The sequence below is a fragment of the Lampris incognitus genome, chromosome 18 (assembly GCF_029633865.1).
Source record: "Lampris incognitus isolate fLamInc1 chromosome 18, fLamInc1.hap2, whole genome shotgun sequence".
Taxonomy (NCBI): domain Eukaryota; kingdom Metazoa; phylum Chordata; class Actinopteri; order Lampriformes; family Lampridae; genus Lampris; species Lampris incognitus.
In genome coordinates, this window is record NC_079228.1 from 16,048,552 (window position 1) to 16,070,970 (window position 22,419).

General features: G+C 44.6%; 1 protein-coding gene across 1 annotated transcript; it reads left to right on the forward strand.

Annotated features, from left to right (window-relative positions):
• Positions 1–6,099: 6,099 nt before the first annotated feature.
• On the forward strand, positions 6,100–21,774 carry mrpl3 (mitochondrial ribosomal protein L3). The gene is made up of 10 exons (XM_056298666.1): positions 6,100–6,316; positions 12,492–12,673; positions 12,772–12,863; positions 15,622–15,720; positions 17,824–17,923; positions 18,366–18,426; positions 18,617–18,728; positions 18,820–18,897; positions 19,107–19,184; positions 21,554–21,774. The coding sequence occupies exons 1-10, from the start codon at positions 6,237–6,239 to the stop codon at positions 21,701–21,703; spliced, it is 1,032 nt and encodes a 343-aa protein (XP_056154641.1). The 5' UTR covers positions 6,100–6,236; the 3' UTR covers positions 21,704–21,774.
• The last annotated feature ends 645 nt before the right edge of the window (positions 21,775–22,419 follow it).

Consider the following 22,419-nt stretch of genomic DNA (forward strand, 5'->3'; position numbering starts at 1 on the left):
CTGGTGCAGTCATAACAACCTGGAGCTGAACACGCTCAAAATTGTGGCGATGACAGTGGACTTCAGGTGGAGACCCCCAACACTGCCCCCCTCACCATACTCAAAAGCACTGTGTCTGCTGTGGAAACCTTCGGGTTTCTGGGATCCACAGTCTCACAGGACCTAATGTGGGCATCCAGCACAGACACAATCATCAAAAAAGCCCAGCAGAGGATATACTTTCTCTGTCAGCTCAGGGGGTTCAACCTGCCTCGGGAACTACTGATTCAGCTCTACTTTTCAATAATCCAGTCTGCTCTCTGCACATCCAACACTGTCTGGTTTGGATCGGCCACCAAACAGGGCAGGAACAGACTACAACGGACAGGCAGGACTGCAGAGAAAATAACTGGTGCTAACCTGCCTCCATTCAGGACTTCCACATATCTGGAGTGAGGAAACGGGCAGGCAGACCCATCACACCCTGGTCACAACCTCTTCCAACTCCTCCCCTCTGGTAGGTGCTACAGAGCACTGTATGTCAAAACAACCAGACACAAGAACAGTTACTTACCACAGGTTGTCATTCTGATGAACACGTAACATTGTCATAATAAATCTAAGCATGCTGTATATACTGTATATTGCAGGTATACATGCATATTCTGTCATGTCCACCTACCTCATGTATATAAGTAACTTGTTAACATATTTATTCTAGCATCTTTGCACTCTGCACCATTGCATTCCTGTTTCACCTGTATATATTTATTCCTTGTATATATTCCTTAAGATTGTTGTGCTGTTATTTTATCTAGGTACATTGAGACCCACTACACTGGAGTCAAATTCCATGTATGTGCAAACATACATGGCCAAATAAAGATGGTTCTGATTCATATTCTGATAAGAATTGCAAGTTCAAACCAAAGTTAGGCTATTTTGTAAATAATCCCTCTTCATGCCTCTGTCCTTAACAGTCATTTAAATATTATAGACACAGACACACAAGCATCTGTTTCCAAATCTCTCCTCCGCTATCATATCTTGAACTAAAGTGTCACTTGAAAGTAGAGACTGGACTGCAAATGAAAAACGGCCCTTGTATTTAAATACAGCCTGAGAACAAAGAATGAGAATTAGACAGTTGAGCACAATTTGACTCTAATTTTGCAAATGTAACAATAAAATGTTCTCATGCCCTTCATTTTGCCCTGTTTTCATCCATTTGTGTACAGAACAAAAACATAAACCTAAGGTGACCAGATGAGAATGGGTGGGCGTTGGGGGGCGTGGTCACATGAACACTGTAGGCGTGGCCTCCAGTACATCACATTCAATGCCAACAGACGGTAACAGTAAAACATGTGAAAGTCAAAATTCAACACTAAACTTTATTTGGTCATGAACTGCAGTTTGCCTACCAGGCAAATAGGTCAGTGGATGATGTAGTCATTATGGAACTGGACTACATCCTGCAACACCTTGATTGCCCAGTGACATGTGCAAGTATCCTGTTTCTGGACTTCAGTTCGGCATTCAACATCATCATTCCATAAATTCTCTCCTCCAAACACTCCCAGCTCACTGTGTCCCCCACCAACTGTCAGTGGATCACCAGCTTCCTGACAGGCAGGAAACAGCAGATGAGGCTGGGGGAAGTCACTTCTGATATACGGACAGTCAGCACTGGTGTACCCCAGGGATGTGCTCTCTCTCCAGTGTGCTTCTCCTTCTACACCAAACAGCACGTCCAAGGACCCAGCTGTTAAACTACTCATTTGCAGACAACACTACGGTCATCAGACTCATCCAGGATGGTGACGAGTCTGTATATCGGTGGGAGGTTGAGCAGCTGGTGCTCTGGTGTAGTCAGAACAACTTGGAGCTGAACATGCTCAAGACCGTGGCGATGACGGTGGACTTTAGAAGATACCCCTCACAATATCCAACAGCCCTGTGCCAACCATGGAGACCTTCAAGTTTCTGGGAACTACCATTTCCAAAGACATGAAGTGGGAGACCGACATCAACTGCTGAAAAAGGCCCAGCAGAGGATGTTCTTTCTGTGGCAATTAAGGACATTTGGTCTGCCACAGGAGCTGATGAGCCTGTCCTGTGCAGATCCATCATAGTCTGATTTGGAGCAGCAATAAAACAGGATAGGAACAGACTGCAGACTCGTTCTCCAGTGACCCCTCTGGCCCATCCGGGCGCCTGCAGCCAAGCAACCGAAAGCATTCTCCCTACGTTTCCTTCGCGGCCTAAGGGTAATGCAATCCATACGAGGCTTCAGTGTGTAAAATAGCGAGAGCAGCCGACACGAGTTTGAAGGAAGCTGGTGTTACGACTATCTCCTTCCTGTTGAAACGTGAGCCAGGGGAGTTATTCGACAAGAGTTCCGGCCATATGCTATTGGGTTAATCGGGTGGGGTAAGGGGAAAAACTAGAAATACATTCATATATAATTAAAAAAAAGAAGTTGAATGCTAATTCATTCATTATCCAAATTGCTTATCCTGCTCTCAAGTTCGCAGGGATGTTGGACCACTGGGTGGCAGTCACTGGGTGGCGGGGAGAGACACCCTGGACAGGCCGCCAGTCCATCACAGGGCCCAGTTGAATGCAAAGTGTTGTCAAATGAAACACCACTCAAGTTGGTCGTGGGTGGCACAGTGGTTAGCACAGTCGCCTCACAGCAAGAAGGCCCTAGGTTCGAGCCCCGGGGTAGTCCGACCTTGGGGGTCATCCCAGGTCGTCCTCTGTGTGGCGTTTGCATGTTCTCCCCGTGTCTGCATGGGTTTCCTCTGGGTGCTCTGGTTTCCGCCCACAGTCAAAAGACATGTAGGTCAGGTGAATCGGACGAACTAAATTGTCCCGAGGTGTGAATGTATGTGTCGGCCCTTGATGGCCTGGCGGCCTGTCCAGGGTGTCTTCTTGCCTGCTGCCCAGTGACAGCTGGGATAGGCTCCAGCATTCCCTTGACCCTGAGAGCAGGATAAGTGGTAATATATATATATACACTACCGTTCAAAAGTTTGGGATCACCCAAACAATTTTGTGTTTTCCATGAAAAGTCACACTTATTCACCACCATATGTTGTGAAATGAATAGAAAATAGAGTCAAGACATTGACAAGGTTAGAAATAATGATTTGTATTTGAAATAAGATTTTTTTTACATCAAACTTTGCTTTCGTCAAAGAATCCTCCATTTGCAGCAATTACAGCATTGCAGACCTTTGGCATTCTAGCTGTTAATTTGTTGAGGTAATCTGGAGAAATTGCACCCCACGCTTCCAGAAGCAGCTCCCACAAGTTGGATTGGTTGGATGGGCACTTCTTTGAGCAGATTGAGTTTCTGGAGCATCACATTTGTGGGGTCAATTAAACGCTCAAAATGGCCAGAAAAAGAGAACTTTCATCTGAAACTCGACAGTCTATTCTTGTTCTTAGAAATGAAGGCTATTCCATAGGAGAAATTGCTAAGAAATTGAAGATTTCCTACACCGGTGTGTACTACTCCCTTCAGAGGACAGCACAAACAGGCTCTAACCAGAGTAGAAAAAGAAGTGGGAGGCCGCGTTGCACAACTGAGCAAGAAGATAAGTACATTAGAGTCTCTAGTTTGAGAAACAGACGCCTCACAGGTCCCCAACTGGCATCTTCATTAAATAGTACCTGTTAGAGCCTGTTTGTGCTGTCCTCTGAAGGGAGTAGTACACACCGGTGTAGGAAATCTTCAATTTCTTAGCAATTTCTCTTATGGAATAGCCTTCATTTCTAAGAACAAGAATAGACTGTCGAGTTTCAGATGAAAGTTCTCTTTTTCTGGCCATTTTGAGCGTTTAATTGACCCCACAAATGTGATGCTCCAGAAACTCAATCTGCTCAAAGAAGTGCCCATCCAACCAATCCAACTTGTGGGAGCTGCTTCTGGAAGTGTGGGGTGCAATTTCTCCAGATTACCTCAACAAATTAACAGCTAGAATGCCAAAGGTCTGCAATGCTGTAATTGCTGCAAATGGAGGATTCTTTGACGAAAGCAAAGTTTGATGTAAAAAAAATCTTATTTCAAATACAAATCATTATTTCTAACCTTGTCAATGTCTTGACTCTATTTTCTATTCATTTCACAACATATGGTGGTGAATAAGTGTGACTTTTCATGGAAAACACGAAATTGTTTGGGTGATCCCAAACTTTTGAACGGTAGTGTATATATATATATATATATATATATATATATATATATATAGCAGCTGATGAGTGCACGATGTATAAAACAGGCCTGTACTGCAATGCATTAAAAAGTTTTTTTCCTGTATCTGTTGATATATATATATGTGTGTGTGTGTGTGTGTGTGTGTGTGTGTGTGTGTGTGTGTGTGTGTGTAAGACACCAAAAACCAAAGCATGAAAAGGCAATTATTATTTTGGCTGATAAAAATTATGCTTGGCCGGTGAAGTTTTTCATCTACCAGCCATCTTTGGCTGTTGAGTCAAAAAGTTAATTTCGAACACTGCTCGCAGGAAGACTGGATTGCAGAGGGCTGCTGGCATATTTGGCAGTGGAGGCTATTAGGCTATAACTAATCAAACCTCGGGTTTATAATTTTTGGGACAAACAGGACAGGTTTCGAGATTCGAGACATCCATCCATTCATTATCCAAACCGCTTATCCAGCTCTCAGGGTCGCGGGGATGCTAGAGCCTATCCCAGCAGTCATTGGGCGGCAGGCGGGGAAATACGCTGGACAGGCCGCCAGGCCATCACAGGGCCGACATACATAGACACACACACACACGCACACACACACACCTAGGGACAATTTAGTCCGGCCGATTCACCTGACCTACATGTGTTTGGACTGTGGGAGGAAACCAGAGCACCTGGAGGAAACCCATGCAAGAACATGCAAACCCATCCATTCGCTATCCAAACCACTTATCCTGCTCAGGGTCACAGGGATGCTGGAGCCTATCCCAGCAGTCATTGGGCAGAAGGCGGGGAGACACCCTGGACAGGCCGTTAGTCCATCACAGGGCACTAATAATTATAATAATGATAATAACAATAATAATAATAATGATAGGATGGTGATAGGATCTGGTTGCCTGGCAACCAGATCCTATCACCATCGCATCATCAAAGATGGAAAAGACCCAAAAGGCAGAATCTGTGGAATGTACGAAGAAACCATCGACCACATTGTCTCAGGCTGCCCGGAACTTGCAAAGACCGAGTACATGTACAGGCACAACAAGGCAGCAGCATACCTGCACTGGAAGAGCTCCAGGAGTTACAAGATCAAGACGACTGAGAAGTGGTACGAACATCAGCCAAAAACGGTCACTGAAAACAATGATGTCACCATCCTCTGGGACATGCCCATCCACACTGACAGAGATAAAAGCCAACAAGCCCGACATCATTATCAAGGACAGGAAGCAAAAGAGGTGCGTGCTCATCGACATGGCAACACCGTCCGAGAAAAACACCTCAATGAAGGTCACAGAGAAGCTGACCAAGTACAAAGACCTGGAGATTGAAATCAACAGGATGTGGGGAATGAAGACCGAAACAACACCAGTGGTCATCAGAGCTCTAGGACTCATCAAGAAGGGGATGGAAAAGTTCACCAACCGTATCCCAGGCAACATCAACATCGGTGCAGTCCGGAAGATCGCCCTACTCGGAACAGCCCACATATTACAACGAGTACTGTCAATCAAGTGACATCTGCCCTATAGTGCCTCAGGTCCATAGTTTGGACCCGGCTCTACAGGATGTACAACAGGAAACGTGAATTATGATAACAAGGGAATGAAATTTAAAACCCTAACTATGGTTGTTTTGATTCTGTAGAAGAATTCAGCTGGTCCGATGGCAGTGAGTTTTCAATGAATTGTGTTCAAGTGAAATGAAATGAACACGCAAACCCGACATAAACTATCAATATTTAAAAACATAACGTTATATACTAGTATGTACCCCATGGAAGTGATTTTTTTGTCTTGTAATAAATGTGAAATATATAAAAAAACAACCACCACTCGGAACCTTTGCGAAACCTTCTTGTTGAGCGCTTGATGTCGGAACCTTTGTGATGACGTACCGGGAAATATCAGGGTGACATTTTACAACAGAGTCGATATGAAGGCGTGGGTTTGTCTATAAAATACAGTTACGGATATATATTTCGTATATAATTTCAAACACACGAAGAGGTTTTTTTGTTGTAAATAACTACGTAATGGCAGCTTGGACCTGTCGGCATCTGCTTCGACGAGCAACACACGTCTCTTCGTTTGCAGCAGCAGGAGCAGCTGAAAGGTGATTAGTTAACGACTTGGACACAAAGTCGTCGAGATGACACATTAGCAGTGTAAAATTATCCAATTTTAAGCCAGCGTTTTACTGCATTAGCTTTCAGGCATGCCATTTATTCGGATAGCTTTGATGATTGTTATAGGCTCTGATCAGCAGTCCCATTTATACAGTCAATTTGTTAAGAATGAGAAGCATAACTGCTTCATTGCAGTATATGCGTTAGAGATGCACCGACCCACGTTTTGTCTGCTCCTATCCGATTCCGACACCTGAATTTGGATATCTGCAGATTCCGACACCAGAGCTATTTTTTTCTGTGTTGTTTGATGTGGTGGTGGTGGTGGTGGTGGTACTATTTGTAAGATTACATGAGGTTGTAGTGCTATTTATTAAGAGCAAAACATATATAGAAATGCATTAGATTTAAATTTATTCCAGATGTTTATATTTGAACTGTAGTTTAGGTAGGCTTCACATACAGTTGTAGGAGTGCGAATTTCGTTGGCAACTCTTCGTCCCCAACTCTGCGCATGTGAACTGTGCCCACTAACACAACAGTGACTGAGACGTGCAGATGACGCCAAGACCTGGCTTACCTCGGATCACGGTGACGTTGTTACGTGGACGCACGGAACGTCACCCTGATCCGAGGTAAGCGAGGTCTTTAATGTGTTAATTGACTCAAACTGTGCTTCTTCTTTTTTTTCCTCTCCAAAATTACCTAAAGTAATCAAAAATGTTTTTACAAAAAGACATATCCTGTAGTCGTTTCACGTTAAAATGCCAGAAAGACTTACACTTCTTTCTCTTTTTTGTTGTTGGTGAAAGACATAAAACAACATTGACTAAAGTGGTGATCTGGTAACCAACTGGAAACATGTTGCTCCTGACTAACCCGGTGTTAAAGGGTAATTCCGGTATTTTTAAACCTGGGCCCTATTTTCCCAACATTTGGGGTCTGGATGACTAATAGGGACTAACGTTTTTGGAATTGGTCCAGTATTGAGTGAGAATGCTTCAGCCGGCAGCCGCAAAAAGGGGTGCAAAGTAATCCTTGGGGGCAAGTGCGCCTGTCAAAAGTACGCCCACGAAAAGTGCTTGTTTTTGCCTCTGACAGGCTCACATTGTTATTATATAAGTGTCTGACAACTTTATGCAAACTATCTATAAAGAGATATAGACCCTTTTCTTTACGTTTTGCTTCTTCCTGTCTCTGTTGTAACATCGCTTTTACTGCTGCTGCTATTGCGCACGGGGGCATGGTTTTGGATGCTTACAAAAAAAAGATGTCACGCTGAATCTTATCAGAGCTGACCATTCATTTGAGGTAGAATAGCCTCAGACATAGAGGAACTGCTAGCAATCACTTATTTCCAAAGTCATGGCTGAATATTTAGCTGATTTTGACAATGTGGATGAGGCATTTGAATTCGATAGCCGCCCATATTTATTTGAGCCAGAGGGATTTTGTGGACATTGTGTAACTGTGCTGTTTACAGTGGCTTGCAAAAGTATTCATACCCTTTGAACTTTTCCACATTTTGTCACGTTTCGACCACAAACATAAATATATTTTATTGGAATTTTATGTGAAAGACCAACACAAAGTGGCCCACAATTGTGAAGTACAAAGAAAAGTATACATGATTTAAACATTTTTTTACAAATAAAAAACTGAAAAGTGCAGCGTGCAAAAGTATTCAGCTCCCCTGAGTCAATAATTTGTGGAACCGCCTTTTGCTGCAATTACAGCTGCAAATCTTTTGGGGTATGTCTTTACCAGCTTTGCACATCTAGAGACTGACATTTTTGCCCATTCTTCTTTGCAAAACAGCTCAAGCTCAGTCAGATTAGATGGAGAGCGTTTGTGAACAGCAGTTTTCAGATCTTGCCACAGATTCTCAATTGGATTTAGGTCTTGACTTTGACTGGGCCATTCTAACACATGAATATGTTTTGTTTTAAACCATTCCATTGTAGCCTTGGCTTTATGTTTAGGATCGTTGTCCTGCTGAAAGGTGAACCTCCGCCCCAGTCTCAAGTCTTTTGCAGACTCCGAACAGGTTTTCTTCTAAGATTGCCCTGTATTTGGCTCCATCCATCTTCCCATCAACTCTGACCATCCTCCCTGTCCCTGCTGAAGAGAAGCAACCCCAGAGCATGATGCTGCCACCACCATGTTTGACAGTGGGGATGGTGTGTTCAGAGTGATGTGCAGTGTTAGTTTTCCGCCACACATAGCGTTTTGCATTTAGGCCAAAAAGTTCAATTTTGGTCTCATCTGACCAGAGCACCTTCTTCCACATGTTTGCTGTGTCCCCCACATGGCTTCTGGCAAACTGCAAATGGGAGTTCTTATGGTTTTCTTTTAACAATGGCTTTCTTCTTGCCACTCTTCCATAAAGGCCAGATTTGTGCAGTGCACGACCAATAGTTGTCCTGTGGACAGATTCCCCCACCTGAGCTGTGGATCTCTGCAGTTCATCCAGTCACCATGGGCCTCTTGGCTGCATCTCTGATCAGTGCTCTCCTTATTCGGCCTGTAAGTTTAGGTGGACAGCCGTGTCTTGGTAGGTTTGCAGTTGTGCCATACTCTTTCCATTTCCGGATGATGGATTGAACAGTGCTCCGTGAGATGTTAAAAGCTTGGGAAATCTTTTTATAGCCTAACCCTGCTTTAAACTTCTCCACAACTTTATCCCTGACCTGTCTGGTGTGTTCCTTGGACTTCATGATGCTGTTTGCTCCCCAATATTCTCTTAACAAACCTCTGAGGCCGTCACAACAACTGTATTTACTGAGATTAGATTACACACAGGTTGACTCTATTTAGTCATTAGGTCAACATTCGATCATTCAGCAATCATCAGGCAACTTCTGAAGGCAGTTGGTTGCACTCAGAGAAAAGGGGGCTGAATACTTTTGCACACCGCACTTTTCAGTTTTTTATTTGTAAAAAAATGTTGAAATCATGTATAATTTTCTTTGTACTTCACAATTGTGTGCCACTTTGTGTTGGTCTTTCACATAAAATTCCAATAAAATGTATTTATGTTTGTGGTCGTAACGTGACAAAATGTGGAAAAGTTCAAGGGGTATGAATACTTTTGCAAGCCACTGTATAAGGTTGGTGATAGCCTGCGTTTCTCCCACTAAACCTTGTGCCCAGTTGAATTGATTCAACTTCCTTGGATTACATCCTGATGTGTAACGACAGCGATCGGTTTATGAAACCAGCAATTGGTTTCATATGCATATGAAACCGGTGGTCATCGATTGCATATGAAACTAATGCCAGCCAAAGAATCTGGTTCTCCCTTCTCTGCCTGTTGCTCTTCTCTCTCCTCATTCTGTCTTCAATTTCTAGGAGCTCTTCATATGTATATATATATATACGGGCGACCATCGAATTCATCCACATTGTTGAAATCACTTAAATATTCAGCCATGAATTTGGATGAAAATGATTGCTAGCAGTTCCTCTGTGTCTCAGGCCTCAAATGAATGGTCAGCTCTGATAAGACTCGACGTGACTTTTTTGTAAACATCCGAGACGTACAAGCAGTAAAAAGGGATATTACAACAGAGACCAGAAAAACGAAACATAAAGAAAAAGGTCTATCTCTGTAGGGATCCTTTTTGTAATGTTGTCAGACACTTGTAATAACAATCTGAGCCTGTCTGGCAAAAACAAGCACTTTTCGTGGACGTACTTTGACGGGCACAGTTGCCCCCAAGGATTACATTGCAGCCCATTTTGCGGCTGTCGGCTGAAGCATTCTCACTCAATACTGGACCATTTCCAAAAACGTTAGTCCATCCATTCCATCCATTATCCAAGCCGCTTACCCGAATTCGGGTCGCAATATGCTGGAGCCTATCCTAGCAGTCATTGGGTGGCAGGCAGGAAGACACCCTGGAGTGGACAGGCCGCCAGTCCATCACAGGGCCTACATTAATCCTATTAGTCATTTAGACCCCAAATGATTGAGAGAATAGCACCCAGGTTTAAAAATACTTTAAAGTGTCTGGCAATATACACCCTGTCTAGCGTGGCAGCACTGAGCCCTGTTCCCTGAAATATTTACCCATGTGTACTGTCTGGTGTTTGGAATTTTTTGTTCTCCAAGCATCAATTAAATCAAATTGTGACAATAACCTGGATGAAGTGATGGAAGTTTGTAAATGTGGTTCTTCACTTGTCCTTTCCTATCACTTGTCACTTGATATTGGGCTATACAAATAAAATTGACTTGACTATTGTCACCAAGATCCAGGAGAAGGAGGATGATCATCCTCCCAAAACTCAGGGTTTTCCCTACCAGTATAAACATTTTTTCACAGCACTTAAGTTGAATGAACCGAAAAAAACTATGCTGAGAGTCTGGACTGTGTTTTGGTGTCATTTACGGGCATGCTGCTGCAGCTTCTATCTTCTGACTGTTGTCTGTCTGTGTTTTACCGAAGGTGGGGCTTAGCCCCTCTTCCACACACAGTCATGTCACAGAGGCCCTCTGAGATGGCTTCGATGCTTAACAGCCAAGTTTAGAGCAGAGAAATATCCAAACGAATTCTATGAGTCAGGAGAACAACTATACTGTACGTTTTGCCAGATTACAATTGACTGGACAGTAAGAGTACGTGCGATGACCACCTGCAATCAAAATCTCACATCAAAAACCAAGAGAGGGGCTTCCGGGTAGCGTGGCGGTCTATTCCATAGCCTACCAACATGGGGATCACCGGTTAAAGTCCCCTTGTTACCTCCGGCTTGGTCAGGCGGGTGGGAAGCTGGATGTGGGTGTGTGTCCTGGTCGCTGCACTATTGCCTCCTCTGGTCGGTCGGGGCACCTATTCAGGGGGAGGGGGAACTGGGGTGAATAGCGTGATCCTCTCATGCATTACGTCCCCCTGGTGAAACTCCTCACTGTCAGGTGAAAAGAAGCGGCTGGTGACTCCACATGTATTGGAGGGGGCATGTGGTAGTCTGCAGCCCTCCCTGGATTAGCAGAGATCGGGACGGCTCAGAAGAATGGGATAATTAGCCAAGTACAATTGGGGAGAAAAGGGGCGGGGGGACCAAAGAGAGGCAGCACGCTAGCAAGAAGAGCTCATCACCTCAACAAACTCTCAGCCGTGCAACCACATCGACAGATGCAAGACGTGAGTTTGTTTAAGACTTCGTGGCTGTATGCACAGTCAGATATTCCATTGGAAAAAAATGAAAAAGCTACACCCATTTCTGGTCAAGCATTGTAAACAAGGAAGCACTTTCTTTGATAAAAAATAGTGCAATGTTGTGTTTTAAATTCATTTATGTTCATTAAATTTTGAATATCTTCTTATTGAATTATTGAAACTTTATTCATCCATCCATCCAGCCATCCATCCATTATCCAAACCGCTTATCCTGCTCTCAGGTTCACGGGGATGCTGGAGCCTATCCCAGCAGACACCCTGGATAGGCCGCCAGGCCATCACAGGGCCACAATGTGCTTAAATTGTAAAACACAGAATTCAGACAAATTAAAATGGAAAACACAAGAATTTGGGGGAAAAAAATAAAACAAAATCTGAAAAAAATTACGATGGATTCTATAGGGCCCTACTGGGAGGTTACACACGCAGCAGCACCACTAACTCCACACACACCGGGTTCCCTCGGATACAGTTACTACATCATCTACAGCCATGTTATCTTTCTCTGAATTACTATGTAGTTTAGGAGACTCCAGGTTTACATTTTGTGGGGTTTCAGTTGTTACCCCGCGGCAATTGGCATTGTCCCCCCGCTGCTTCTGCATCCTCCGCTTTCCGCGGGCAAGCAAAGCATTTGTGTCTCACGTCTCCTTATTCAAAACACTTCATTCTACCTGAACTTACATATACCATTTTGGCTATGGGCTTAAATTGCATCATTACATATTTATAATTCATAAAAATATCAGACTATGGAATCTGGATCAGTATGTCATGGATCGGTAATGTCAGTCCGATATCCTATGAGTGAATTACGTCGGTATCGGCACCCGATACCGATATTGGATCTGATCAGTCCCAACTCTAATATGAGTTGATTAGATGTGTAGTATGATGTTCATATGCCTGCCTGTGGTGATGGGCATAGGGTTTGATAACTAAGTCTGCTTGTAGCTAATCCCATTTTTTCCCTTGGCAGTCCTGCCCTGGCACTGGGTTGTGTTCGAACAGTGAAGAGCACTACGTGGTTTGACGAACACCTCACAGACGAGAACCAACAGTTCATGAGGAAGAGCGTCGCGGAGGAGTACAAAAAACAGACGGCTGACAAGCTCTACCCTCTCAAAGACGAGCCTTGGCCTAGGCAGGAATGGTCGGAAGGTAGATGTCACAATAGAATGGGTGTGTGTAAGTAAGAGAATTAAGACCGCCCCTTTTCACAAAATGTTTCTTTGTCCTTGCCTGCATCCCGATCCCAGGCAGTCGTAGAGTCGGATTGGTGGCAGTGAAATTGGGGATGGCTCCGGTCTGGACAAAAACAGGAGAAAGACATGTAGTAACTATGTTACAGGTAACACACACACACACACACACACACACTCACACTCGTGTCAGCTGCTGCTGTGCTGTTGCATCGCATGATGAAACCGTGAGCCATCGATGAGCGTGTCTGGCTGGCGTGTAAAAGGATGTGGCTGACAGGTCAAAGCAGAAGTCAGATAAATTGGATTGTTCAAGGGGAGGGGAAAAAAAGAAAAATACCGAGCAGCGAAGACTTTGATTCTTCATTAGAATTACTCTCAGGTGTGGTGCTGCATGAACTCTGTAGCGCAGTCTGTTTTGCTCAGTGTTTGAGTTTTAATGAGCGTTTGGTAAAAGAATTTAAATGCGTATGGGAGTGACAGAGGAAGCTGACGTAAGAAAAAAAGTTCTTTGATCGTTTGATTCACAAAGAGGACGCCCTGTTTGGAACCAGTGATGCGAAAGCAGTGGTCCGGAGACCAGTAGGTCTAGGGCTGAGGTGACAACTTGTTTAATCATTTCCACACATCAGTGGTCCTGTGCCTCTGAGGGCACAGGTTGAGTCTGCTGGCACCACCCACTTTGATAGGATTTGAACGTGTCCTCTCCCTGCTACACTCGTAAAGCTGCTGGCCTTTGTTAACATGGGCCCACAGCAGTAAAGCAGCGCTTGTTAATAATGTCAAAACAACTGAGCCGAGTCAATTAAGTGTAAGGAAACCAACCTCAGATGGTGAAGCGAGACCCTTAAGTCAAAAAACTCCTAATGGTATGCATTAACATATGTCTGATTAGATAAATTATAAACACGATGCATATGTTCTGCAACTCTGCAGCAGCAATTTTTGTGTATTGTTATCCTTTTACGTTAATTTTGTAACATAAATGGATCAACATACACATCTATCACCCCTACATATACGCATGTTGAAACCACAAACTTCTGTTAAACTATGGCTGTATCTAGATTCAAGGGAGTCCAAATTCTGTCCAGCCCGCAGAAATTCTGTATATACAGTAGCTTCAGAAAGCATTCAGACCCCTTCACTTTTTGCACACTTTGTTGTGTTGTAGATTTAATTTTAAATAGATAAAATTGGGTGGTGCGGTGGTTAGCACGGTCGCCTCACAGCAAGAAGGTCCTGGGTTTGAGCCCCGGGATAGTCCATCCTTGGGGGTTGTCCTCTGTGTGGAGTTTGCATGTTCTCCCCGTGTCTGCATGGGTTTCCTCCAAGTGCTACGGTTTCCTCCCACAGTCCAAAGACATGTACGTTAGGTGAATCGGCCGTACTAAATTGTCCCTAGGTATGAATGTGTGTGTGTGTCGGCCCTGTGTGATGGCCTGGCAGCTTGTCCAGGGTGTCTCCCCGCCTGCCGCCCAATGACTGCTGGGATAGGCTGCAGCATCCCCACAACCCTGAGAGCAGGATAAGCAGTTCAGATAATGGATGGATGGAAAATTGGGTGGCACGGTGGTTAGCATGGTCGCCTCACAGCAAGAAGGTCCTGGGTTCGACCTCTGGAGTAGTCCAACCTCAGGGGTTGTCCCGGGTCGTCCTCTGTATGGAGTTTGCATGTTCTCTCCGTGTCTGCGTGGGTTTCCTCTGGGTGCTCCGGTTTCCTCCCACAGTCCAAAGACATGCAGGTCAGGTGAGTTGACTGTACTAAACTGTCCCTAGGTGTGAATGTGTATGTGTGTCAGCCCGGTGATGGCCTGGCAGGCTGTCCAGGGTGTCTCCCTGCCTTTGCCCAGTGACTGCTGGTATATGCTCCAGCATCCCCACGACCCCTGGATAAGCGTAACTGCTTTCTGTTTTTTGAAAGCATAACTAAAATTTGACCATTGTCGGCAAAAATTGGAGATGGTCGTTGATGTGCCACTTAAGTGATGTGGCCAGTTAAGACAATACAGGAGTTGTTAAAAGTTATTAGTAAGGGTGCGTCTGGATGGTGTGGCAGTCTATTCTGTTGCCTGCCAACACGGGGATCGCCGGTTCGAATCCCCGTGTTACCTCCGGGTTGGTCGGGCGTCCCTACAGACACAATTGGCCGTGTCTGCGGGTGGGAAGCCAGATGCAAGTATGTGTCCTGGTCGCTGCACAAGTGCCTCCTCTGGTCGTTTGAGGTGCATGTTTGGGGGGGCTAGGGGGAATAGCGTGATCCTTCCACGTGCTACGTCCCCCTGGCGAAACTCCTCAATGTCAGGTGAAAAGAAGCGGCTGGCAACTCCACATGTATCGGAGGAGGCATGTGGTAGTCTGCAGCCCTCCCCAGATTGACAGAGGGGGTGGATTAGCGACCGGGACGGCTCGGAATTTGGGAGAGTGGGGTAATTAGATGGGTACAATTGGGTTGAAAAGGGGGGGGGGATCCAAAAAAAAAGTTATTAACTGTGCGAGTCAGCAAACACCATTTCAAAGGGCCAATTCCAGGCATCCAGACACGGAAAAACCACCTAAAAAGGCCTACAGTTTTTATAACATGTTCTCGAACTTGCATTGATCTAAAATTAGACGAATATTTGGCTAGAGAGCTCCAACCAGTAAGCTTTATTTCCTGAGAATTGCATCCAAGAAAGCATTGGCTTTCAGATTTGGTCTGGTGTAGAACTGGGTGTCTGTCTATGGTGTGGGTGGGGAGGGAGCTGCAGCTAAATTTAAGAAAGAATTAAAACCCTTCCCCCCCCCCCACACACACACTCATGAAACTGATCCTTAGCAACTGTAAGAAAAGGGAAATTAAATGTTTATTTCACTGCTGACTTGTGTATTCTCTTAACTGCCCATCTGGCCCCTCTCTCCCTCCAGGTGCAGGACTGCCATGTGGTCAAGTACCTGTCCAAAGAAGATCATGATGGTAACTCTGCTGCCCTTATGATCGGAGGGAGAAACGTATCACCATTCTACGTAAGGACTATTTAAAGTGCATCTGGGACATCCTCTCATCACTGTGAACTGTTCCATCAGTTGTGACGAAAAGCATTCCTGCTGATGCCATTACCAAAACTAGTCCTAGGTATCTGCTTGGTGCTTTCACTTCATTCTTAGTGTTCAGCTTCTTTCTGGGCATTCGTTTTCCAAAATCCGTGACTTCAAGTAGATTTTGGACTAGCAAGTTAAACATCACCGTGATGATGTTGATGTGATCACGGTGGCGCAGTGGTTAGCGCGGTCGCCTCACAGCAAGAATATCCTGGGTTCTAACCCCGGGGTTGTCCAACCTCGGGGGTCGTCCCAGGTTGTCCTCTGTGTGGAGTTCACATGTTCTCCCCGTGTGCGTGGGTTTCCTACGGGGGCTTCCATTTCCTCCCTCAGTCCAAAGACATGTTGGTCAGGGGAATCGGCCAAACTAAATTGTCCGTAGATGTAAATGTGTGTGTGTGTGTGTTGTCCCTGTGATGGCCTAGCGGCCTGTCCAGGGTGTTTCCCCGCCTGCTGCCCAATGACTGCTGGGATAGGCGCCAGCATTCCCTTGACCCTGATTGGGATAAGCGGCTTGGATAATGAATGGATGGATGATAAACATCAAAAGTAACGTTGGAAAAGAATGAAATAAATTGTGAAGAAGCAACTTATTGGGGCCATAAAATGACTGTTGTTGGAACAGTCTGTTTGACAAATTTATTTTCAAGAAAAAATTCAACATGAGCTATGAAAAAGCAAGAGAATAATAAGAATACTTCTGCTCTAGACTCATAAGAAATGTGGATCCACACTGATACAGCGGTCCTATGTGTTTTTGTGACTTAATAATACAAATGTTCTGCTTTTGACTGAACTATTTACCAGGAATTATATGAATAAAAAAGAAGTTAAAATTGTGTTTAATAGGCACAGTGAATAGAATGAGATTGAGTAATTTATATGCTCCTATCAGGAGACATGAGATGGATGCTCAATAAGCCAGTTTCAGATTTTTATTTCCCATTGAGAAAGTACTGCTGGGATAAGCTCCAGCATCCCATGACCCTAATTAGGTTAAGCGGCTTGGAAAATGGATGGCTGGATTGATAAAGTACGATTTGACTGCAGTATCACGGCACGGTGGCACAGTGGTTAGCGCGGTCGCCTCACAGCAAGAAGGCCCTGGGTTTGAGCCCCGGGGTAGTCCAATCTTGGGGGTCGTCCCGGGTCTTCCTCTGTGGAGTTTGCATGTTCTCCCCGTGTCTGCGTGGGTTTCCTCCGGGCGCTCCGGTTTCCTCCCACAGTTCAAAGACATGTAGGTCAGTTGAATCGGCCGTACTAAATTGTCCCGAGGTGTGTATGTGTGGGCCCCGTGATGGTCTGGTGGCCTGTCCAGGGTGTCTCCCCGCCTGCCGCCCAATGACTGCTGGGATAGGCTCCAGCATCCTCGCGACCCTGATTTGGATAAGCGGTTTGGATAATGGTGGATGATAGCAGTTTAAAATATAGTATATAATAGATAAATAGTACATATTTTAGTATATAATATTATTATATAATAAATAAGCGTTATAAATTATTGAGCCATAACAAAACTCTGTATAGTTGTGACGTACCTTGTTGTGCTTACGTACTTACCGCCAGTATTCGATTTATTATTGCATTTATTTCTTTTCTGTTAGTTTTTTGTGTGTGTGTGATATATGGAAGTACTAGAACCTATTGTAAACCTGAGTCAGATTCCTCATATGCATAAGCACACTTGGCTAGTAAAGTCGATTCTGATTCTGATCAGGCCTTTAATCCGTGGCAGTGCTGGTCAGAGTCGTGTGCCTGCTGAGTTTCAGAGAACAGGCAGAGAGACGGAGGCAGCGAGTGAAAAGACATGTCACAGCCACTCACTGCCAGATGTGTGTGTGTGTATTTGTGATTTTTGCCCATTCCCAGTCATTGCAGGTGACAGCTGTTAAATTTTTTTCAGTTTCCAAAGCTGAACGTGCTGCTTACTGCTTGCTTTCGTCCTCTACTTCTCTCGCTCATTGACTCTATTCCTCAGCGATGCCCAATCTCTCTCTCACTGTCTCACATTGTCTGTCTCTCTGGCAGAAAAGTGAGGAGGAAGTAGAGATGTTTATGAGCGCAGGAGTTCCTCCAAAAGAGAAAGTGACCACATTTAAAGTTTCGGACAATGCCATCATTAAACCAGGTATGAACACGTGTACTTTCATTGACCATAACAAACTGATCAAAGTTTTCTGTTTTCCGTTGATGGATTGATTATTAGATTTTTTTTATGTAATCTTGGCATCCTGCGCATCATATTCTTCATATATTTTATAATTCCATTATAATTCTGTTATCCTCTTTCAATGTTGTGTTATGTAAATTGTGTAAACGCAACATCCATTGCATGTTGTCCATCTTGGGAGAGAGATCCCTCCTCTGTTGCTCTCCCTGAGGTTTCTTCCTGTTTTTTCCTCCCTGTTATAGGTTTTGTATAGGGAGTTGTTCCTTATCCGATGTGAGGGTCCAAGGACAGGATGTTGTTTTGCTGTAAAGCCCCTTGAGGCAAATTTGTATTTTGTGATATTGGGCTATACAAATAAGATTGACTTGACTTGACTTGACTATGTTTGTTGTGTACCCAGGCACGCCTCTGTACGCTGCACATTTCCGTCCAGGCCAGTATGTGGACGTCACAGCCAAAACGTAAGCTGTCTTCTCCTCGCTTCTTACAGTTTCTGGCTTGGCAGCTCAGGTGTCCAAGTGAAATCCTTTCTCCCTCCAAGTGTCCACTGATGCAACAATGCAGCATCTCTAAATGTAGCCTCTAATTATGAAGTGTGTGTGTGTGTTTCTGTGTGTGTGTCTATGTGTGCATACGTGCACCTGTGTGTAGGATTGGTAAGGGTTTTCAGGGCGTTATGAAACGCTGGGGATTCAAAGGTCAACCAGCCAGCCACGGACAAACCAAGACCCACCGCAGACCCGGGGCATCCGGACCTGGAGGGGTGAGAAACTCAAAGCACTATTACTCATACGCAACAGAAACAAACACAGTACAGGAGTAGAGTAATTCACTGTGTTGCTGTGTGTTTACAGGATCCAGCCAAAGTCTTCAAAGGAAAGAAGATGCCTGGCATGATGGGCGATTTCTTCAGGACAGCTTTCGGTCTAAAGGTACACACAAACACACACTTTGCTGTTGAATCTTGTTTGTACTCGGTAGTTTCAGCTCATTCCTTTTCCTTTCCCCTTTCCTATTTTTCTTGTTACACGATACTGCACACCCCTTTATTCTCACCCTCTCTCTCATCTCTTTTCTGTCGTTTACTTTTTCACTTGTCATTGTTCACCCGTCCATCTCTCTCTCTAATTTTCTCACTCAGGTATGGAGGGTCAACACCAAGTTCAACGTGCTATATGTAAGCGGCTCCGTCCCTGGTCACAGGAACTGCTTAGTGAAGGTAAGCACAAGACCAAGAAATCCCGAGCAGAGTTTAAAGGTGATGGGAACTGGCCCTCGTCGTGTTCTGAAGGGGGATGTGCGACCTTGCGCCTGTAAAACGCAGTCCTCCTACAAGACGGCGTTATCAATCTTCAGTGATACTATGCTGTATCAGCTGTGTGTGTCAGCGGGAGTGAGCGTGCACTTTAATGATGTTAGTAATATCCAAAGCATCCATCCTCATACTCAGCATGTTGTGCTTGCCCTTTGTGGGCTTGTGTGTGTGTGTGCTTGAGTGCTTGCATACGTATGTGCCTATTATTTGTTTTGCAGACAAGCAATAATGAATACAAATGTGTGTCCTATTTCACCTAGCTCAGCTTTTTTCCTTTTATACATGCACATGCAAACGCCATGGGCGGCGCCAGGGATTTTTCACTGCAGTGGTGTAGCAGTTGCTGTATCACCATCCACGGTTGCCTTGCGTGTTGGGGTTGGGCGATCATTTCTATTTTCATATCGTCCAATCGCGGCTACTCGAGAAGCAATCTGATCGCCAGGGGGAGTAGAGATGGCAAACTCGTTTGTAGTAGTATATTTATTCGTTTTTATTGAATAATTTATCTGTTTAGCATTTTTTTTAATTATTATTGACGTTAGAATTTAATTTGGATTAAGGATTTCGAATAATTATCTTAACCGTGGCTCAGTGTCTGACGGAGCTTTGAAATAACCGAATCTTTAAGCCTTCTGCAAACAAGTTAAAGTTATATGAATAAACATTTGAGTGTGGACATTTTATTTAAAATATTTAAATATTAAAAAATATATTTAACAGCACGTCTCCTCTATTTGAACAACAGCTCCCTTCATGTGTCTGTGCTTGGCGCGACAACATCACAGAATCATGTTCTGTTTAACATTATTTTATCTATAATAATACAATCTGGGCATCCAGGTGGCATGGCGGTCTATATTCCGTTGCCTACCAACACGGGGATCACCGGTTCGAATCCCCGTGTTACCTTCAGCTTGGTCGCGCGCCCCTACAGACAGAATTGGCCATGCCTGTGGGTGGGAAGCCGGATGTATCCTGGTCGCTGCACTAGCGCCTCCTCTGGTCGGTCGGGGCGCTTGTTCGGGGGGAACAGCGTGATCCTCCCACACACTATGTCCCCCTGGTGAAACTCCTCACTGTCAGGTGAAAAGAAGCGGCTGGCGACTCTACATGTATCGAAGGAGGCATGTGGTAGTCTGCAGCCCTCCCCGGATCTGCAGAGGGGGTGGAGCAGCGACTGGGACGGCTCAGAAGACTGGGGTACAATTGGGGAGGAAAGGGCAGGGGGAAAAAAATCCAATCCAAACCATATCCATAATGATAATGGAATGATAATTGAATATTCCAGCCAGGTATATTGTTCATACCTTCGGTGATGAAGGATCACATTTGAAGTTCATACTTTGCTGGGTATTTTCGGAAAATAAGGTGCCGCGGTCCTTCTTTAGCTGTGTGGCTAATATCAGCTACACCGCTGCAACTCGGGGTGGAGGCTAACTGCTTATCAGATGGCGGGAACAGTAGCTCGTCTTCTTCCTCCCCAACTTTATCCAAGACCTCGCTGCAGACTTGCTCGTCCTGGCTGTCGGTCTGCTCTTCTTCTACAACACTGCCAGAGACAGCAGGGTTAATGTTTCTCTCATCTGTCTCCTCAACGTATGTTGAGGTCCGTGGTCTTTTTGGCACGAGAAATCTCTCTATGTTCAGCTCGCAAAACTGAACTAGCAAGTTCATGACCTCTGACTCACTCGCAGGACGCGAGTAGCGCTACTTTGTTTGAGAAAAGACTGGATTTAGATTTTTTTTTTTGCTCGTGTTCACAATGAAAAACACTTCTACCAAAATAATACGCGTTTTTTAATAATTTATATTTTTATTAGTTTCATAACAAACTGCTTTGCAGTTGCTATGCCAAATCTTGGAGTTGCTATAGCAACTCCAAGCAACACTGTAGCGCCGCCCTTGACAAACGCACACACACACAAACGTGCTGAAAATCAAACTCTATTAACATATTTCTTCAGATCTCAATAAATTGACAATTGGATGTGTGTACACTGGCAGTCTGTTTTTCACCGTGGCCTTTAATATTACTGGAAAAACAGACTACCCCAAAAAGTAATGACTGTCGATTCAGCCTTAAAATGGAAAAAGGCCATTTTTAGAGAGAATTGGAGTAAGCTTGACTTGTTCACGGTTAGCTTTGTGTCGACGCGAGTTGGGTAATGACCTCAGTCATTTCCTTACAGCTATAACAATACAAGTGTGTGTGTGTGTGTGTGTGTGTGTGTGTGTGTGTGTTTCTTCATTCATTTATGTGTGTGTTCCAGGTGAGAGACACTGTTCTGCCCGCCAGGGCTTCCACGCTACTCAACCCACCATTCCCCACTTACTTCACCGAGGAGGAAGGCCAGCTGGACGAAGACCTGTACGACAGTGACATGTTTATTCACACAGAGGCTTCACTGTCACTGGAGTAAAACACACACACACACGTAGACCTTGTAATACGTCTGGATTATATCACCAAATAAATTGCCTCTCCGGATAAATGTCCAAGTCCTGCTCATTATTTCCTCTGTGTTATGTTTGCACGTTGTGTGTGTGTGTGTGTGTGTGTGTGTGTGTGTGTGTGTGTGTGTGTGTGTGTGTGTGTGATCGTAACACTGAGGCAAAACTATCGCTGTGGTCCCTATTTCCCTGAAACCATGGTAACCATTGGAGTGATGTCACCAGAGGATCCCCAGGCAGAGAGAGGAGAATGAAACAGAATGGTAGAACCAGGGACATACAGCAGATAAATGCATAATATCCAAGCAGACTAAAGGAGTAGGGGGAGAGGAAATGAGCTGGAAAGGAGTACTGCAAAAAGACTGAAAGGAACCGAGGGGATAGCAGGAATGAATAAGGCAGAATGGAGGCGAAAGGTAACACCAGAAGTGGCTCGAAGGATGTTAAAAAAGGATGGAAGAGAATACAAAGGAAGAGATGGAAAATATTTCTGAGGAACAAGTTGGTGAAAGAGGAGGGCAGCTGAAAGGGGGACAGAAAGGCGAGGATGCTGGTTGACAAAGGTTGACATTTGTGTGTAAGGATAAATGAGGACATTAATGTTGCAGCAGGAACTGCTGGGCGATTAAGTGTGTGTGTGTGTATGTGTGTGCGCACATGTGGGTAAGGCAGCATTTAAAGGGGG